The 18,290-nt window shown below is 44.7% G+C and overlaps 1 protein-coding gene across 3 annotated transcripts; it reads left to right on the plus strand.

Annotated features, from left to right (window-relative positions):
- Window positions 1-2,090: 2,090 nt before the first annotated feature.
- Window positions 2,091-16,022, plus strand: LOC101869935 (UDP-glucuronosyltransferase 2A2). 3 transcript variants are annotated; one of them, XM_005148615.3, is made up of 6 exons: window positions 2,091-2,826; window positions 10,157-10,305; window positions 11,547-11,678; window positions 12,100-12,187; window positions 12,931-13,150; window positions 14,621-16,022. In XM_005148615.3, exons 1-6 carry the CDS (start codon window positions 2,091-2,093, stop codon window positions 14,898-14,900), a joined length of 1,605 nt encoding a protein of 534 aa, XP_005148672.2. In that variant the 3' UTR covers window positions 14,901-16,022. The 3 variants fall into 3 exon arrangements, with proteins under 3 accessions (XP_005148672.2, XP_012984394.2, XP_012984393.2); XM_013128940.3 differs by lacking the exon at window positions 2,091-2,826 and adding an exon at window positions 4,418-5,251; XM_013128939.3 differs by lacking the exon at window positions 2,091-2,826 and adding an exon at window positions 7,275-8,195.
- The last annotated feature ends 2,268 nt before the right edge of the window (window positions 16,023-18,290 follow it).

Here is an 18,290-nt window from a genome sequence, read left to right on the forward strand (position 1 = left end):
AGGCAAGCGCATGTGCTTACCATGGTGGAAGCAACCACGGGATGGCTGGAAACATATGCTGTGCCCCACGCCACTGCCCGGAACACTATCCTGGGCCTGGAGAAACAGATTTTGTAGTGACATGGCATCCCAGAGAGAATTGAGTCAGACAATGGGACTCATTTCCGGAACAACCTTATAGGCACTTGGGCCAAAGAACATGGCATTGAATGGGTATATCACATCCCCTACCATGCACCAGCCTCTGGGAAAATTGAACGGTACAATGGGCTGTTATAAACTACACTGAGAGCAATGGGTGGGGGAATTTTCAAGCATTGGGATACACATTTACCAAAGGCCACCTGGTTGGTCAACACCAGAGGATCTGCCAACAGGGCTGGTCCAGCCCAGTCAGAACTTTTGCATACTGTAGAGGGAGACAAAGTTCCTGTGGTGCACATGAGAAATTTGCTGGGGAAAACAGCCTGGGTTATTCCTGTTTCAGGTCAAGGCAAACCCACTCGTGGGATTGCTTTTGCTCAGGGACCCGGATATACTTGGTGGGTAATGCAGGAAGATGGGGAAGTCCGATGTATACCTCAAGGGGATTTGATTTTAGGGGAAAACAGCCAATGAAATTAATTATATGCTGTTGCCTGCTATGTAGCACTTCTATAGCCCCACAACTAGATGTCTTCAGGTCACCAGTGACTAGCTCTGACTTCCCTCCAATCATCACCCAACAAAGAATGAACTTTGGTAGAACCAGACGAGTTCTGCAGTAAAGGAATGATCAGCATCAGCAGGCAACAATCCAGCACTGCACACAGCCTCTCCTGCTCTGAAAGACTGTTACAAGAGATGGAATCCAACACCATGGACTGAATGGACTCAGCAGCTTTATAGGGATTGGTCCACACACTAAGGAATGATATCTGTGTGTGTGTGTATGTGTATATATATATATATATATATATATGAGATAAGTATATATGATATATGTATGTATATTGAAAATGTGGGATCTGCGCACGATGTGAATGGTATGGAATAAGGAGTGGATACTGTCCTGGGTTCAGCAGCAGCAGTCATTTTTCTCCTTCTTAGTAGCTGGTGCAGTGTTGTGGGTTTGACTTTCGGCCAGGGGTAGCACTGATAACACCCATGTTTTTGTATGTTTACTCTGACCAAGGACTTTGTGAGTTTTATTCTCTGCCAGGGAGGAGGGGAAGCCGGGAGGAAACAGAGACAGGACACCTGACCCAGGCTAGCCAAAGAGGTATTCCATATCACAGCACGTCATACCCAGTATATAAACTGGAGGCAGTTACCTGGATGGGCTAGATCACTGCTCCAGTCGGGCTGGGTATCGGTCTGCAGCTGGTGAGCGGTTGTATTTTCTTCCCTTGTTATTTCCTTTATCATTATTTATTGGTGGTAGCAGCAGTGATTTGTGTTATACCTTAGTTACTGGACTGCTCTTATCTCAACCCATGGGAGTTACATTCTTCTGATTCTCCTCCCCATCCCTCTGGGAGTGGGGAGAGAAAGGGCAGGAGTGAGAGAGACTGCATGGCTGAGTTTAAACCACGACATGTGATCATATGTTCTCCTGCAAATCTCAGTATTTCTCCAGCGTTGTCAGTAGTACCACTTAGTGGCTAATACTTATAGTAAATCTGCCGGCATTTAATGATACAGTAACTACACAGAAGGGATCCTCTGTTGTTTCCTTTTATGACAAGATTTCCTCAGAGAAACTACAAAAGGTAGATTAAAAAAGAGGATTAAATTCATCTTGTGCAGAGGGAGTAGCTTAAGGGCAGACCTTTAACAGCAGCGAGGATTGCTGCCACCCTGCTAACCAGGGAAACTGACAGGTTTCTATCCTTTCTGCCAGGATAGAAGGCAGAAAGGGAGAAGTGAATCACCAAACAACCTCTTCTGTCATTTCAGACCTGAGACCAAACGTGGGTTTTAAAGGCCTCACCTGTGCAACAGCAAACTCCTACTTTTGCTAGTGAAGAGCCATTAAACACAGCGCAGAGGTACAGCACTCCCAACTGGAAGGCGAACATTCCCAGGAAACCTGGCCCTTTTTTCTTTTCATGGCCACAAAAGCCATGGGCTCTAAGAAATCCCTCCAGCTGCTCCTTTTCCAGGCTGCTCTTCTAGGGCCTGTCTTCTGTGGGAATGTGCTGGTCTGGCCAACAGAAGGCAGCCACTGGCTGAATATGAAGAAAGTTACAGAGGAGCTCATCCACCGTGGGCACAGTGTCACTGTCCTGGTGTCCAACGCTTCCCTCTTCATTAAATCTGGGGATGACACCATGGAGAAGTTTGAGGTCTATAATGTGCCCTTCAAGACAGACACCATCGAGACCATGATCGAGGAGGTAGTGGCACTGTGGCTGAACAACAGGCCAACCATGCTGACCTTCTGGCAGTTTTACAGGGAGATGGGGAATATGTTCAAGAACTGGCACGAGATGAACATGCTGATGTGTGACGCAGTGCTAACCAACCACAAGTTGATGGCCCACCTGCAGGGGTCCGGCTATGACCTGCTGCTGACAGACCCAGTCACCCTCTGCGGGGACCTCCTGGCTCTCAAGCTGTCCATCCCCTTTGTGTACTCACTGCGCTTCTCCCCAGGCTTCACCGTGGAGAGACACTGTGGCAAGATGCCAGCACCACCGTCCTATGCACCCGCAGCCCTGTCCGAGCTCACCGACTACATGTCCTTTGGTGAGAGGATAAAGAACATCTTGTCTTACCACTTGCAAGACTTTATTTTCCGGAGCTACTGGGGACACTGGGACACCTACTATAGCAAGATCTTAGGTAAGTCTCCTGTTGCTTTACTGCTCATTACAGAGCTACGAACCTGGCAGGGCTGCAAAGTCTAGGAGAGATCAGCAAGTAGTTTGTCATTATGTGCCTATGTGGAAAAGAGAAGGAGCCACCAGGGTCCATCAGTTTCACCTGCTCCCCTGTCAGGGTGCTGTGCTATGCTATGCCATGCATTGAGACAGCAATCAGTGGTAATACCCATTGATGGATTTTGCTTTTGCCATAATGATTTTTAATGTGGAGATTGAAGCAACTTCCACAGCATTTAGGGAAATCAGCAAGGTTGCACAGCTTACACATTCCCCCCTTCCAACAACTGCCTACACATCCAGATACAGAGCTGTTTTCCTAATCCAGAATATCATAACAGGGAGAGGGGAGCTGGTAAACTACAAGAGAACCCCATCACCATCAGTAACAATGCTGAAACCCATTGTGGCTTTTGAGTAGAGACTTCACTTACGTCACTGGTCACATAAAACCAATCCTCTTTGCACAAAACAAGTTTTGTTAAAACAGCCCCTACCCACAAGCAAACAGTGAAAGCAGCAAGTCTTTCTCTGAAGGCTTTTCTTCTGGGCTATTTCGAGTGAATAGGTAGAAAAAGACGTTTATTTAGGTATTAATCACATGTGGTCAACATGCCATTTTTAGTGACCTCTCATTAAGGTCCTGACAAAGAGCACTGTAAACCTCTCAGGGTTCAATTGCCCGCAAATACATGTATGCTGCAGGACTGTACACCTCAAGTACACCAAACTGTTGTTCTATGCACAGCAGACAAGGTGTCTCAGCCTGGCTTCTCACAGCTCAGCTGCTTCCACCACCCTCGTTTTCATCCAGGAAAGGATGCTTTAGTCTGCTTTGTGGAAGCTGCAGCAGAAGCCTTGCACAACTACAGGAAACCATTGTGTAACAGAGCTTCAGAGAAGCCCAGCAGTGATAATTTTAAGCACAGTGAAGAGGACTTCCAGGATTCTTAACTGCACCTCAGAAGGGTGACCGTAAATAAAACTGTTTAAGGGATTTTCTGATTCAACTCATCGCGCGTAGCTGGCACCAAGTGGCAGGGGGGCAGCCCACAGCATCACCCACCAGCTTTTTCTCCTTGTGATGCATGCGCTGGAAGAGACAAGTTCACATGAGAACAGTCTTACTCTGGTACTGGAGTCACTTGCTGTGTAGTTTTATCCACTTCAAGATGCAAGGTTTTAGCTGCAGCCCTAGATTGCTGCCTTAAGGGCACTGAATAGATGCTCATTGGCTTTATAAAGCAGCAGGGTGCCCACACAGTGGGTGAACATCTTTGGTGCATCCCAGCTGTGCTTCAAGGAGCCAGAAGAATGAAAACGTCACCTCTTCTACCAAACAAATACCACCGAGGCTGTAGTTAGGCAGGCAGGAGGGCTACAATAACCAACGGGCCACAGCCCACACTGGACTTTGTGCCTCATGGCTGACAGGTCTCCCTTGTGCTCCACTGGAAGCACGTTGTACAGCTCTGGAGAAGCCATTTACCAGCAGATGGTGCCAGCTGGTCCCTGACACAGTTTAACCCAGGAAACCACGCCATTATCCAGGCAGGACTTTACACTCACGACCTTGGCTGCCTGCCCTCCGGAGCACGGCTCTGTCACACATGTCCAGCCCAGCCTGGGAGCACTGCTGCTCCCTGTGGGGCATTCCCAGGCAGGGCAGGCCATGGCTGGGAAGGAGGTGGCCGTGCTGTGGCTGCTGGCTGTGTTGGGCTGTGGGTCTGGAGGGAAGGTGCTGGTCTGGCCGGCTGACAACAGCCACTGGCTGAACATGGAGTACATACTCGATGAGCTTGTGGTCCGGGGCCACGAGGTGACTGTGCTACTGCCTTCATGCTTCCTCATCCTCGATGCCACACAGGCCTCACCCTTCCAGTTTGAGGTGATTGAGGCACCGATTACCAAAAAGGAGATGGCTGCCATGCTGGAAGAAGCTTTCTATTTTTGGTTTTATGAGGAGAGACAGCTACCCGTCTGGGAAACTGTTTACAAGATGTTTCAAATACTGTACAAGATGGAGAACTTAACCAAAATCATTTGTGACGGAGTCCTGAAGAATAAGGCACTGATGCAGAGACTGATGGCATCCAACTTTGATGTCCTCTTGGCAGACCCACTGGTACCCAGCGGGGAGCTGGTTGCTGAGAAGCTGGGTATCCCCTTCATATATACCATCCGGTTCTCCATTGGCAACACAGTGGAGCGGCTCTGTGGGATGCTCCCAGCACCTCCTTCCTATGTGCCAGCCACCCTAAGCCGCCTTGCAGATAGGATGTCCTTCCTGGAAAGGCTAAAGAACATCTTCTCCTACACTGTTCAGGATTTCATGTATCATTTCCTCCTCTGGGGAAGCTGGGATCAATACTACACTGATGTATTAGGTAAGGCTGCTTTTACTTCCAAAAGTTACATCTGCTGCATGTACAAGAGTAAATACCCAGAGCTGGGAGTTTCAGGCACAAATTAGAAGCAAAACAGCCCTGGACACACTCTCTGTCCTTCAGAATTCCCATGTCAAGTCAAACATTCCAGGCAAGTACAAACGTTACCTGTTAATCCTGACCTGCTAACACTAGTACAGAGAAGTTCATACAGGTATGGTGCTAAAGCCACTTGAAAGAGAGCTCATCAGTCGTATTCATAGATGAATCATGACAGACACTTAAGAACAGTGAAATAATGCTATATACCCACCAAATACTAGTAGGGAATTAAACCTTTGGAAGTAGAAATAAAGAATGGGTTTGGAAAGCTATACAATACTGTCTTTTTTCCCCTAGCACCCTTGTTTGCTAGCTTATCTCAAAATGAGAGATAACGGCCTCCTCCAGTCTTTTAAAGGACTGGGAGAGTAGAGGAGCCCGTTTGCAGTGATAGAAGGCCCTCAGCAGAGAGTTCTTTGCTTTTTTGAAAGTGTCTAAAAAACTATTATAATATAGTTTTACGTCTTTATAGAGATTTCTCTCTTTTTATGTAATGGTTGCATAATTATTGTCACATTTCTGCTCTGGTTATTGTAATGCTTAAAAGGAAATAGGGCAAGTATACATGCATTGGAGGTGGGCAGTTAATTTGTTAAGACATCCTACTATTTGAGTAGCTAGCTGTGTGTTTATGTGTTGCTTATCATGTTTGACAGAGAGTAGGAAATCTTGTGCTGGCAGAAGCATGGTTTTCCCATCTCCTGTTGTGTAAGCCTCAGGGCTGCTTGGATTTCAGGCTTTTTTGTGTTGCTAAATGTGGGGTTTAGCAGTTAACACTCTTATGTTTAATTCCTGTTTCGTTAGCTGTGTTAGCCTAGCTGTTCTCTACTGGGATATGTTTTGCTCTGGAGTGTATCTAATCCTGAAGGAGGTGTGAAAGGAAGAGGCAAACATCCTGCAGAAATGGGGCAATGTCCCAGCTCAGGAAGTGCATACAAGCACCTTCTCTTTTGCTTTGGAAAATCTTCTGCAGGGTTCTTATTCTAGCTGCTTTCCTAGAGCTACCTAAAGGTTTTTTCAAGAGATGAGGTTGAAGCATGATGAAAAACTGCTTGTTCCACTGCCAGTCTAGTCAGGGAAGGTCACTTGTGCTGAGCTTCTGGAGGAGTGCTCAGGCCCTGTTTAGACTCAGTCTGAGCCTCATTCACCCTCTGCTCAGGAGAGAGGGTGCCTGTTCTTTTCCTTGAACACATCAGGAGCACCAAGCATCCAAGCATCTCCACTACATCCACAGGATACAGTCAAAAGGAGAACTCAGGTCTCTTGGCACTCTGTTCTGGACTACATGACATAGATACAGTGATGCCAGTTTGCAGCATCCTCCCAAGAGAGGGTACATAAGAAGGAAGGTGCGCAAAAACTGTACTCCTTACCTACTTCTGTTTGTCTCCTGTGGTGGCCTGACCCTGGACTCCTCTCTACCAGGACTGTGCCCTTCCAATGGCAGTGTCATGTATCCACAACATCTGGTTACAGAGAAGACAGAACTAGAGAACCCTGTGGGCTAGATGTGAATCACTGCAGGGCAATTTTGCACCTTATAAGTGAGAAGATAAAAAGTGTAACCAGCTTTACAGGTAGCTTGGTTCTTACAGGGCAAAGAAGCAAATCTATGCTGACAATTGACCAAAGACGTATCCCATAGCACATGACGTTGTGCTCAGCAATGGAAGCTTGGGGGTGGAAGGGTGAGTTTGCCAGGGCTGTTCAGCAACACGCTGGGTGGTGAGCTGGTGTGAGTAATTGCTCTTTCTGAATTGCCAGTTTTTCTTAGGTTTATTTTATTTATTTTGTTTGTTTATTAAGCAATCTCTATCTCAAACCATGAGTTTTGCAACTTTTGCCCTTCCTTCTCCCCTCCTACTGCAGGGGAGTGAGAGGCAAAAGTGAGTAAGCAGAAACAGGAGTTGCTGTTGTTTTAAGATCGGCTGTGGCTCTGCAGGAGGCTCCAGAATGAGATTTGCTGCTTGCCCCATCCTCCCATGACTGGCATGCCCTCTGGCCAAGCTTGGCACCAAGTGGATGTCAGTTTTATTGGCTGGCTCTTAAGTGTTTGCACACCGTAGCAGTGCACTCCTTCCAACTTAGTCAGACGGGAGTCATACATGGATCACTGAGATGATGGGGCCAAGGTTCCTCTGGCTGCTCTGGGCCTGTGCATGTTGCTGGAGCACTGGCTTTTGTGGGAAGGTGGTGGTCTGGCCCACTGATGCAAGTCACTGGATCAATATAAAAGTGCTGCTGGAAAAGCTTGTTCTCCAGGGTCATGAAGTGACTGTGCTGGTGGCCTCAAGCAATATGCTCATCAACTACCAAGACACCTCCTCCCCCTTCACTTTTGAGGTCCTGCAAGTCCCCTTTACCCAGAAGGACCTGGATGATACCATGGATGACTTCCTCAATTTCTGGATGAATGAGGTCTCTAATGCCTCACTTTGGGAGTTCATGTGGAGGATGAAAAAAGACCAGGAGGACTTTACCAATTTGTTGAAGCAGACCTGTCATACCTTTGTGACGGACAGTCAACTGATAGCAAAGCTGCAGAAGGCCAATTTTGATGTTCTGATTGCTGACCCCCTGTCTATATGTGGGGAACTCGTAGCAGAAATCCTAGCAATCCCTTTTGTCTACAGCTTCCGTTTCTCTGATGGGAATGTGGTAGAGCGGCTGTGCGGTGGGCTCCCATCCCCACCTTCTTATGTGCCTGCTAGCACAAGTGGGCTGACAGATCGTATGTCCTTCATGGAAAGACTAAAGAACTTCCTCTTTTACTTTTACGTGGATTTATTTTTCTTGAAGTTCTGGCGAGATGAATGGGATGGGTACTACAGTAATGTCTTAGGTAAGGCAGTTGTTGAGTGGTTTCTCCTTTTGCATAGGCTGTGCCTTTTGAATGTCTGGTGCCTCAATGCTGTTGTCTCAAAATTCTCTTTCTCAGTATCCAGCAGAGATGGTAATCCTGTTTCAGTCACATAGCAGCTCTGCTTTCCCTTTTAGGTCTTGTCTAGTCTAGCAGACACTACTAGAGTTTTGCTCTAGTTCCTCTTGAGGGTCTTTAGACCACGTAGTACTGATCTTTGCCAATGATGATACTGCTGGTGAGCTCTTGCAGTGAGATGTATTCCCATTTTAGTGCTTTCAGAGGACTGTTGTTGCCTTTTCATCTTGATGGCTGGCAGTTTCATAATTAAGGTGGTAGTAGTAAAGGCTGGAGGACAAAATTGTTCCTAAGTGTGAGTCACTAGAGGCAGCTCCATTGACAATACAGGGATGGAGTTAACCCTTTTGTAACTAGGAACACTGTCTGTGAACAACCGCAGAGAAAGAAAGCACCCTTTGCTCTCACTGCATATGTCTGCAGCTATCATTTTGAATCCTGTGTATTACAGAACACTAAGCATGAGTTCATTTTCTCCAATACTAAATGCTAAGAACTGTCACCTTTCCCTTTCATTCACCAGATTGTGAAATAGCCTCCTGAAACTAGACAAATCAATGAAATTTTTGTTCCAACCTAGTACAACTCAGGCTTGATTCAAAGTCTACTAAGGAGACCTTTTGTTCAATGGACTTCGAGTCTTGCACAGAGTATCTGTGTTTAGACAGATAAGGAGTGAACTGCAGGCACAAGGCCATCTGTTCTGCTGCCCTTTAACCTCTTTGTGTGTTTTCCAAGAAACCTCTGTGCTCTGCAAAGTAGTCCCTTTTCCCCTGATGGTTATTTTTCTAACACTGCATAAGATGTAATTACAATTTTGTATCATTGTACTTGTAAATGTAGGCTTCATTCTCACCCCAGTAACTTTGTAACTGACTCAGTGTTCTTTACCTAAAAAAACATTTTAAAATTACTGGTGTAAGTTATAATGCTCATGAAATAGCATAAGAAGACACTCTACAGATAGAGAGATTTTCTTCTTGCTGTGTAGTTTGCTTGGTTCCTGCTTGCATTAGGCTTTAGACAATCATTTACCAGCACTTCTAACCCTTTTACTCTCCACTTCCCCTTTGTGGGGAAAATACTGCAAACACGATTTGCAACATGTACCTGAGAATATAGCTGTTGCCAAATGGGAAGTTATAAAACTATTTTAGCCATTGGATTTTTTTTTTTTTCAGTAGATCAGTTTCTGAAGACATTGGATTTTGCACAAAAATACATTCAAAAAACATCTATGGATTTGGCTAAATTTTCCCAGTATGTATCAGAAGGAGCTGACCCAGCCCCTACAAGAACTAGGGATAGATGCAAATATAGTAGCAGTATTGTAGTAATAGTAGTATTATTGGTAGTATTCCTGTAGCCTGAGCAGCCACTGACTGAGTCATCATTTGAAAAATGCTACAGACCTTTAAGAACTTTCCTCCTCCCTGGCTGGTGATCATCCCTTTGTAATTCATCTGTTTTTCATTCAGAACTACATTTTCCGTGATTTTTCTATTCCCCAAAATGTGCTTTTATTCCAAGCACAGATAACAAAGTCTTTCAGTGGTACAAGAGCTGCACTCTGTCACAGGAACTAAATGCTTCCTACTTGCTCTTGTACTGCTCTACATTGATTCTGAAGGTTCAAAATCCTTCTAATGATTGTACTGCCTTGCTCATGGAAACCTGCCAAGGATGAGCACAGGACATGACAGGACAAGCGACAGGTCTAGATATGTTTGTTTTCATTTCATGCATGACTTGATAGACTACAGTGACTGGGAGTGCCAAAAGAAAAGGTAAGCCTCCTTTTTGCAATCTATAGCAAACAAGACCGCTCCCATGCATGTTGTAAACCCTTTGTACTTTCTTCATAGGGAGGCCCACAACGTTGTGTGAGACAATGGGGAAAGCAGAGATATGGTTAATCAGGACTTACTGGGATTTTGAATTTCCACGCCCTTTCCTGCCCAACTTTGAGTTCGTTGGAGGACTTCACTGCCAGCCTGCAAAGCCCTTACCAAAGGTACCCAACTTTGTTCTGCCACTGGCTGGTTGTTTCTCTCTCTCATCAACTGTGCAAGCCATATGCTGGGGAAGTTCATTCCTAAAGAAGGCACTCTGCTGTCAATGGCAAGCATGCAGCTATTTAGCAATCTGTTCATACTTGTGCAAACTGAGGGCTGGGATGACAGCCTGCTGTCTTCAAAGAAGATAGCTGAGATCAGCAGGAGGCAATACAGTGTTTGCTTTAGGAAAAGTAGGTGCTACCTCACAGTAGTTAAGATTTAATTCTAAGACACAGACTTGCAGCCTACAGTAACACTGACATACCTAATGCAAAAAGGCACTGTGACAGGACAAATTATTTAGACAAAACAGAGTCCAAACTTAAGAGAGTGATAAACACTCTTCTACTGTTGCTTAGTTTAAGACATCTTAAAGTAAGTAAAATACTCGGCCTCTTCAGCCTACACTCTGCTGTGAATGGCAATACTCCGGTGAAATCTGAAACTCCCAGATGCTAGTGGCTGCAACACAACAAGCTCTGGTCCAGATTATCATTCCTGTAGGAGCCTTAGAGGAGGTAGGGTATTTTCAGGGCAAGTTGTTTGCTAAAAGAAACCTTCCTACTCCCCTGTAGCAGGGGTTGAATTGGGGAAAATGGATAACCATTCTCTTTTGGATGTTATTGCTCCATTTCATATGACACTAACTATAAAAAGGAACAGGAAAACCTACTGGTTTGATGTCTAGAAAATCCGTTTCGCAGGATGTGCTGTATTGCAGAAAATAAGAGAACTGGCTGACTCACAATAACAGCAACTCAGTGATCTCATCAGGATGCTGGAAAGCCCTGCCAGTTTCCAGCACCATCCCTTCCCGCAGAGCTGTGAAATGCAAAGTACTTTTTCCAGGAAAATCCAGAATCATGACTGACTATGCTAGGGAAGGTGTCACACCTCTCACACCAGTGCCAGGATCCTTTCATACTGCTTGTGCTCTGAAAGAAATGTGTCCTGAAACTGCTTGACTCACTTTCAAGAAGACAAAGCATTGTCACATATCTCAACTTGTCCTGCACCTTCTTGGTGAGAAACTGGTCTGCACAGGACCAGATCTCTGTTTGTAATGCCCGTGTGTAGCCAGAGGTGCTTATACACCACCATCATCTTGATAAGCTAAAAAGGTTATGCCCCCTGTTCACAGAAAACTGTTTAATCTGCAGTGCGTAATTACTCTTAGGATGTGTTCTTCCTCTCCTAGGAAATGGAAGAATTTGTTCAGAGCTCAGGAAAACATGGCATTGTGGTATTCTCTCTGGGGTCAATGGTCTACAATGTAACTGATGAAAAAAGCAACATCATTGCCAGAGCCCTCAGCCACCTTCCACAGAAGGTGAGTTTCCTTTCAAGTCTAAACCAACTTGCCTTGGTTTTAGTCACTCTTGTTGCTTTCAGCAACCCTTTTATGTTTGGACTGGCCTGTTTTTTATCTGCGTCTCTGCTGCACGTGCCACACTTGGGAAGCTGGGTTCTGCAGAGGGGCAGACTGCTGAGCCAGCTCATGGGGAGTTCTGGTGTTGCCCCTTCTCTGAACCAAATGACATGGAGGTGCATCCATAGACCAAAATACAAAAATCTCTCTATGTGATTTTTATAAGTACATAGTAGCTAATCAAAGAGCTAAACTGGAGCCAAAGCTATTTGAATGACTGGGAAAAGGTACATAGGTTGGAGATAAAGCCCTACATCACATGTAATAATATAGAAGGGCATGTCACATGCACAACATTTATCTTATTCTTTCTTTGTTCAAGGTCCTCTGGCGGTACAAAGGAAAAAAACCAGAAACTCTCGGCTCCAACACCAGGATTTATGACTGGATACCCCAAAATGACTTGCTTGGTGAGACTAATTCTATCTGGGATGCAGTGAGCCCTTGGAAAAACTGTTTCCTTGTTTTTTTCCACTAAAATGGCTTATTCAAGGCAAAACAAACACATAATACTTGTGGCCACAATTAGTTCTATAGCTTAAACAGCAGATGTTTGCTCTTGAAGCCTTAACTTCTTAGCCTATTTTTGACTTAAGATGGGTTGCTGTACAAGAACCATGGAAGATACAGCCAGGCTGTGAAGGAAACAGAACAGTAGCTGAAGAAGGCAGTAACTTGAGCTTAGCTATGGAGATACATCTCTAAAGCAAAAGCCTTTCTTATGGAGCTCAGTGACATTTGTCTGGAAGAGCTAAAATACATCTGCAGGCATGAGTTAATATGAAAGTAGCCATGTACTCTGGAGGTGCATTTGGCCTCTGTAGTTAATATCCAGAGCTCATACTTCAAAATCTTTGACCTAAGCAAGGTTGCAGCAGGGGCTGTTGTGAACCTGGTATCATATAGAAGCTGTACCTGCACTACAGCAGACAGGCTGAGGTAACTCTGGGACACTCTGGAAAACATGCCGATTTACACACTGCATTAAACATGCATGTGTGAAAGCTGAGTGTGCAAGCTGTAATGCTGAGTCAGAGGTCAGGGCTGTTCCATTCTCTAGCAGTGCAGGTGCCTGGGTAGTTTGCAGTGCTCACCACCTAGCGAATCTAGTCTGCCACAGCTGCTGTTTTATATGTCTCCTTCCTTGTTCCAGGCCATCCCCTGACAAAGGCCTTTATTACTCATGGTGGGACCAATGGGATCTATGAAGCTATCTACCATGGGATCCCAATGGTTGGGATTCCCATGTTTGCCGACCAGCATGACAACGTGGCTCACATGAGAGCAAAGGGAGCTGCAGTCGTGCTGGATTTCAGCACACTGACAACACAGGATTTAGTTGATGCACTGAATACAGTAATTAACAATTCCACGTGAGTTTTGTTCTTGCCTTACAGTGGGATGAGGTTATTAAAATCTTGGGCTGCTGATGTGATAAGTTCTGGTGGCTCTTCTGAGAACCAAAAATACTGAGTAACTGGAGTCTAGGTTTCAGATGAAAACTGTCTTTCATTTCTGAGCATCAGCATTTCTCAAAGATCAGTAATTTCATTTTCCTCATACTACATTTTATGATCCCTTTGAGAAAAAGTTCTTGGAAAACCCAGAGCAACTCTTGAGACAGTTTTCTGCTCTCTCTCCCTTGACAATTACAGCTGTAGCATGTCTATGCTGTCTGTAGCCACAGTTCCTTCTACACCCGAGCTACCCATATCCTTAGGTCACCGTACCTATCAGTCTGGATCTGGACGGTAAGGAAGCCTGGCAGCTGGAATCCCTTGCTAAAGATAAGACCATTGACAAAGGATTAGAAAAAAGCCAGGAGTCCTCAGTCTTCAGCTGTGTCTTTTGTCAAGGGTGAAGGACAGTATCCCTTCAAGGAAGAACCTGAAAATTTCCAAAGCATATAGACAAACATTGATGAAGGTATCCAGTATCTGAGGGAATTAACCATGGTGAAAGTGATCTATAATGACCTGGATGATGACCAGGCATCCAAAGACCCGGATGCAATCCAGTGCATGCAGCTGTGTCCTCCCCTGCCAACCTCTCCCTTAGTTTTAATGCTGCCCATGCCCCTGTGTCCCCTCCCAACTCATTGTGCATTCCCAGCCTACTCACTGGCAGGGTGGTGTGAGAGGCAGAAAAGGCCTTGTCTCTCTGTAGGTACTGCTCATCAACAATGAAAACATTCCTGTGTTATCATCAGTGTTTCTAGCACAAACCTAGAACACAGAATCACAGAATGGTTTGGGATGGCACCTTAAAGATCATCCAGTTCCAACCCCCTGCCTTGGGCAGGGACACCTTCCACTAGAGCAGCTTGCTCAAAGCCCCATCCAACCTGACCTTGAACACTGCCAGGGATGGGGCAGCCACAGCTTCTCTGGGAAATCTGTGCCAGTGCCTTACCACCCTCACAGTAAAAAACTTCTTAATACCTAAACTAAATCTACCCTCTTCCAGTTTAAAACAATTACCCCGTGTCCTATCACTACACATAGCCCATACCAGCTACAATGAAGAAAATTATCTCAGCCAAACCCAGCACTCTATTATATTGGAACAGAAAATGCTGCAAATGTTCCCATGCTGTTTTTTTTAAAAGGAGTATCTGGAATATTTTTGAGTAACATTCCCTTATAAAAGATTGGCTTTCTCTATTACTGTTCATAATCCAATTTTATGCAGGTAAGAGTAAACTGGGCCAGTTTCAAATATATTTGAGTAACACTGATGAAAGTAAAAGTAGGGATGTCTACTTTCCTCAACACTGGCAGGTGCTGAATGGGTTGTTTCAAGAATCAGTGAGAAATCTTACTGGTTTCTTCTTTTTTCCTCAGCTATAAGGAAAATGCTCTAAGGTTATCCAAGATACACCATGACCAGCCACTTAAGCCTCTGGACAGAGCTGTCTTCTGGGTTGAATTTGTCATGCGTCACAAAGGAGCAAAGCACTTGAGACCAGCTGCTCACAATCTCACCTGGTACCAGTACTACTGCCTGGATGTTCTGGCGTTCTTGTTCACCTGTGCAGCCACTGCTGTCTTCCTTCTTGTCAAGTGCTGCTCATTTTGCTGTAGGAGACGTGGCAAAGGGATTGCAAAGAGGAAGAAAGAATAATCATCCTGTTTCTGTCAGCAGTTTTTCTTCTCCTATGCCATTCAGCAAAGCATTTATGCACATACCTTCCCAAATAAAATGATTAGCATATGCTTTAAGCTGGGCATATCATGAAGCACCCCATTGAACTGGATCATACTAAAAATCTGTTGTGAGGCAGGGCTACTTGCTTAACCAGCAAATTCCTCTGGCCTACATAAGACCAAATTATAGCTGCTTTATCCCTTGGGACCCCCTTAGCCGATCATACGTATGGCCTGCAGAATGATGATTGTTGGTTGAACTTTGCAAATTCATTTTGGTATTGCACAAATTCAGCCTTCCCATATGTGGTACTGTGGGTCCCTTAATCTGCATCTAGTCACCTTAACTCTGTCCTCTCCTGTAATAACACCCAGGTTTGATGACTCACAACCAAAACGCCTCTCCTGTCAGAATAGCTCTCTCCAGATTGGACAGTGATGGGCTCCTGAAAAGCACCAATCTGAATGGCCAAGATCATGAAAACCTGGGAGCTGTAAGTGCCTGGTGAAGCCTGTACATCACATTTTTACAAATGCACTACTTGGCAGCTGAAGGGAGACCAAAGTCCCAAAACCACCAGGGAAATTACTTTGCTGAAAATAACTTCTTTCCCATTCAGTCTGCAGTCCTCCTGCACAGGCCACTGTTGTAGCTGCAATAGTATGAAGATGTGAAAACCACCTCTGTCAGGAACTTGCCCATCTTAGCCCTCCAAATGCCCCTGAGCCATGCTAACTCATAAATGCAGGAAAACCTCTAGATATGGAATCTGCAAGGAAGTAACATTACATGTGGGAACAGTGCAACAGTCACTTGCCTTGCCTGAAAAGTTTTGGGGAAAATAATGTTGCTCTTGGCTCAGGAAAGAGTGGTAGTAAATACAGCACTCCTTAAATTGTTCAAGGTGCACTTACTGATGAAAGCCCGCTAAAATTATGTTAGCTGAAGCCTCCTGTTCTAGGCAAGGATATTCCACTGCTGTGCCAGCTTACTCAAGAAGAAACCAATCCCAATTTTAACTGGTATTTGTGGTATTCTGGATGCTGCAGAATTGTTTTCAAATAGAACAGGCTGAGAAAACATGGCACATTTGTTTATATAATAAAATTCCTACACTCTGTTAACTTTATTAGCATTGTCAATGGCTTCAATGTCTGCGCAAATCTCTTCAAACTACATTTACAAAAGCTCAAGTGAATTGCTTCCAAACTAAAGAAGGGTTAGAACAAGACTAGTGCTTCTCATACCAACTTCTGCTACACTGTCCCTATGGTCATGATGGGATCATATGCAGGAATACACACTGAAATACGCATAGTGAACAGAAAGTGGCCAGCCTGACATTCAGGCTGCAGATCTGAAAGGTTTTTCTGTAACTGTTCATAAAGTCTTGTCCCTAGGCACAGCTCCACCAACCTTGATCACTGACAGTCCCTATCATCCAGCTTCTGCCAGCCAAGATTTGCTGCGATGTTAGTTTGGTTGCCAGTAGGCCAGCAAGCCTGTTAACATACTATTGGGACACTGGTCAGACAGGGCTAACTAACAAAGTACTCAGGAAACAGGATAGCTGGGAAGGCCTGGAAGAGAAAACACTATGTAGCCACTTTACAGAGGAGCTTCTTTTCTGTAACTTAATCAGAAAAAACTGGCTTAACTAGTATTGTATTTTAAAAAATAATGGTAAAGTGAACCAAAATCAATCCTCCCTCTTCTCTTGAGATTCATAGAATTGTTTAGGTTAGAAATAATCTTAAGATCATCTAGCTAGAACCCCCCTGCCGTGGGCAGGAATACCTCACACTAGACCAGGTTGGTCAAAGTCCTATCCAGCCTGGCCTTAAAACACTGACAAGAATGGAACATCTACCACTCCTTTAGGCAACCTGTGCCATTGCCTCACCCCTCTAACTCTATATAAATATTAATAGTCTGATATAAAGCAGATAATGATATCAAAGAATGAAGGCGGTCTATGACGCACTTCTCCAACTAGGCATAGTGTATGTACTGAATTGGACAGACTAATCCTATTGCTAATATGCATACCTCTCAGTGCACAGTAAACTGTTCTGAGGAATATAACATTCAACATCTAAAAAATTCCCAATATACTTGCATGCTGGGAGGTCAAACTTCTTGCATAGCACATGTAGACACTTACTATAGCTGCACAGACTAAAATATACAGAGCTCAAATTACCTAAAACATAGGTTTCCACAACTGCCACATTGTGGCCAATCCTGTATTAGAGATTGTAGAAATGGCTGCAGCACTCAGCACTGTGGAGCTGGAGGTCTTTAAAGCAAATGCTACAAAATGGCTTTGTTATGCGAGAAAGCACTGAAGAAAGGTTATGAAGTCCACTGAGGCAGTGCTACTCACACAAGTGTCCTGGGTTCAGCTGAAACAGTGAATTTTTCCAGTAGCTGGTGCAGTGCTGTGTTTCGGCTTCAGTCTGAGAACAATGCCATTAACACTGATGTTTTACTTACTGCTAAGAAATGTTTATCCCTGTCAATGACTTTTCAGTCTCTCATGCTCTGCCTGTCAGGAGTGCCAGAAGAAGCTGGGAGGGAGCAGACAGTACACCTGATCCAAACTAGCCAAAGGGGTATTCCATACCACAGCACATCATGCCCAGTATATAAACTGAGGGGAGTTATCCAGAAAGCCCAGACTGCTCCTTGGGTCAGGCTGGGAATCAGGTGGCAGGTGGTTGAGTGGTTGTATTGTGCATCACTTGGATTTATTGCTGTTTTTTTTTCCCCCTCCCCTTTTTAGTTTCATTTTCTCTCCCCTTGTTACTTCCCTTATCATTATTAGTGGCAGGAGCAGTAGTTTTGTATTATACTTTAGTTACTGGACTGTTCTTATCTCAACCTATGGGGTTTACAATCTTCTGATTCTCCTCCTCATCCCACCCAAGAGAGGGGAGGGGAAGGAGCAAGCGATCAGCTGAGTGGTTCTAAGTTACTAGCTGGGCATAAACCATGGCAACAAGTTTTGAGAAGTACAAAATAGGTGCAGAAGTTAAACAACTTCTACTGCAAGTTTTACTTTTTTTTTCAGTTTTATCATTGGCATTTAGGTTGAAGTATTTCCTAGATAGGAGAAATAGCAAGTGATGCAGTAATCACTACAAAGAAGACACGGGGAGAGTCTGGATCTTGCACGACTAACACACTCCTGGGAGAGAGGTATGATTATGGCCAAGGACAGCCTCTTGATAGCTGGAGGACCATCTGATTAAGCTGAATGTGTATGACCTCAACTCTGATTAGCTACAGGAGCTGCTGACTACTTCATTGTGGAAACAGAAAATCAATTACCTTTTATTTCAGAAGTTCTTTACCTAAATTCAG

Source organism: Melopsittacus undulatus, chromosome 7 (genome assembly GCF_012275295.1).
Source record: "Melopsittacus undulatus isolate bMelUnd1 chromosome 7, bMelUnd1.mat.Z, whole genome shotgun sequence".
In the NCBI taxonomy this organism is placed as follows: Eukaryota; Metazoa; Chordata; class Aves; order Psittaciformes; family Psittaculidae; genus Melopsittacus; species Melopsittacus undulatus.

Excerpts from the sequence above, each read along its gene's own strand:
- LOC101869935 (XM_005148615.3), top strand. The coding sequence starts at position 2,091 with ATGGCCACAAAAGCCATGGGCTCTAAGAAATCCCTCCAGCTGCTCCTT. Across the intron at positions 12,188-12,930 it reads ACCCCAAAATGACTTGCTTG|GCCATCCCCTGACAAAGGCC; the intron begins GTGAGACTAATT and ends TCCTTGTTCCAG. Across the intron at positions 13,151-14,620 it reads ACAGTAATTAACAATTCCAC|CTATAAGGAAAATGCTCTAA; the intron begins GTGAGTTTTGTT and ends TTTTTTCCTCAG.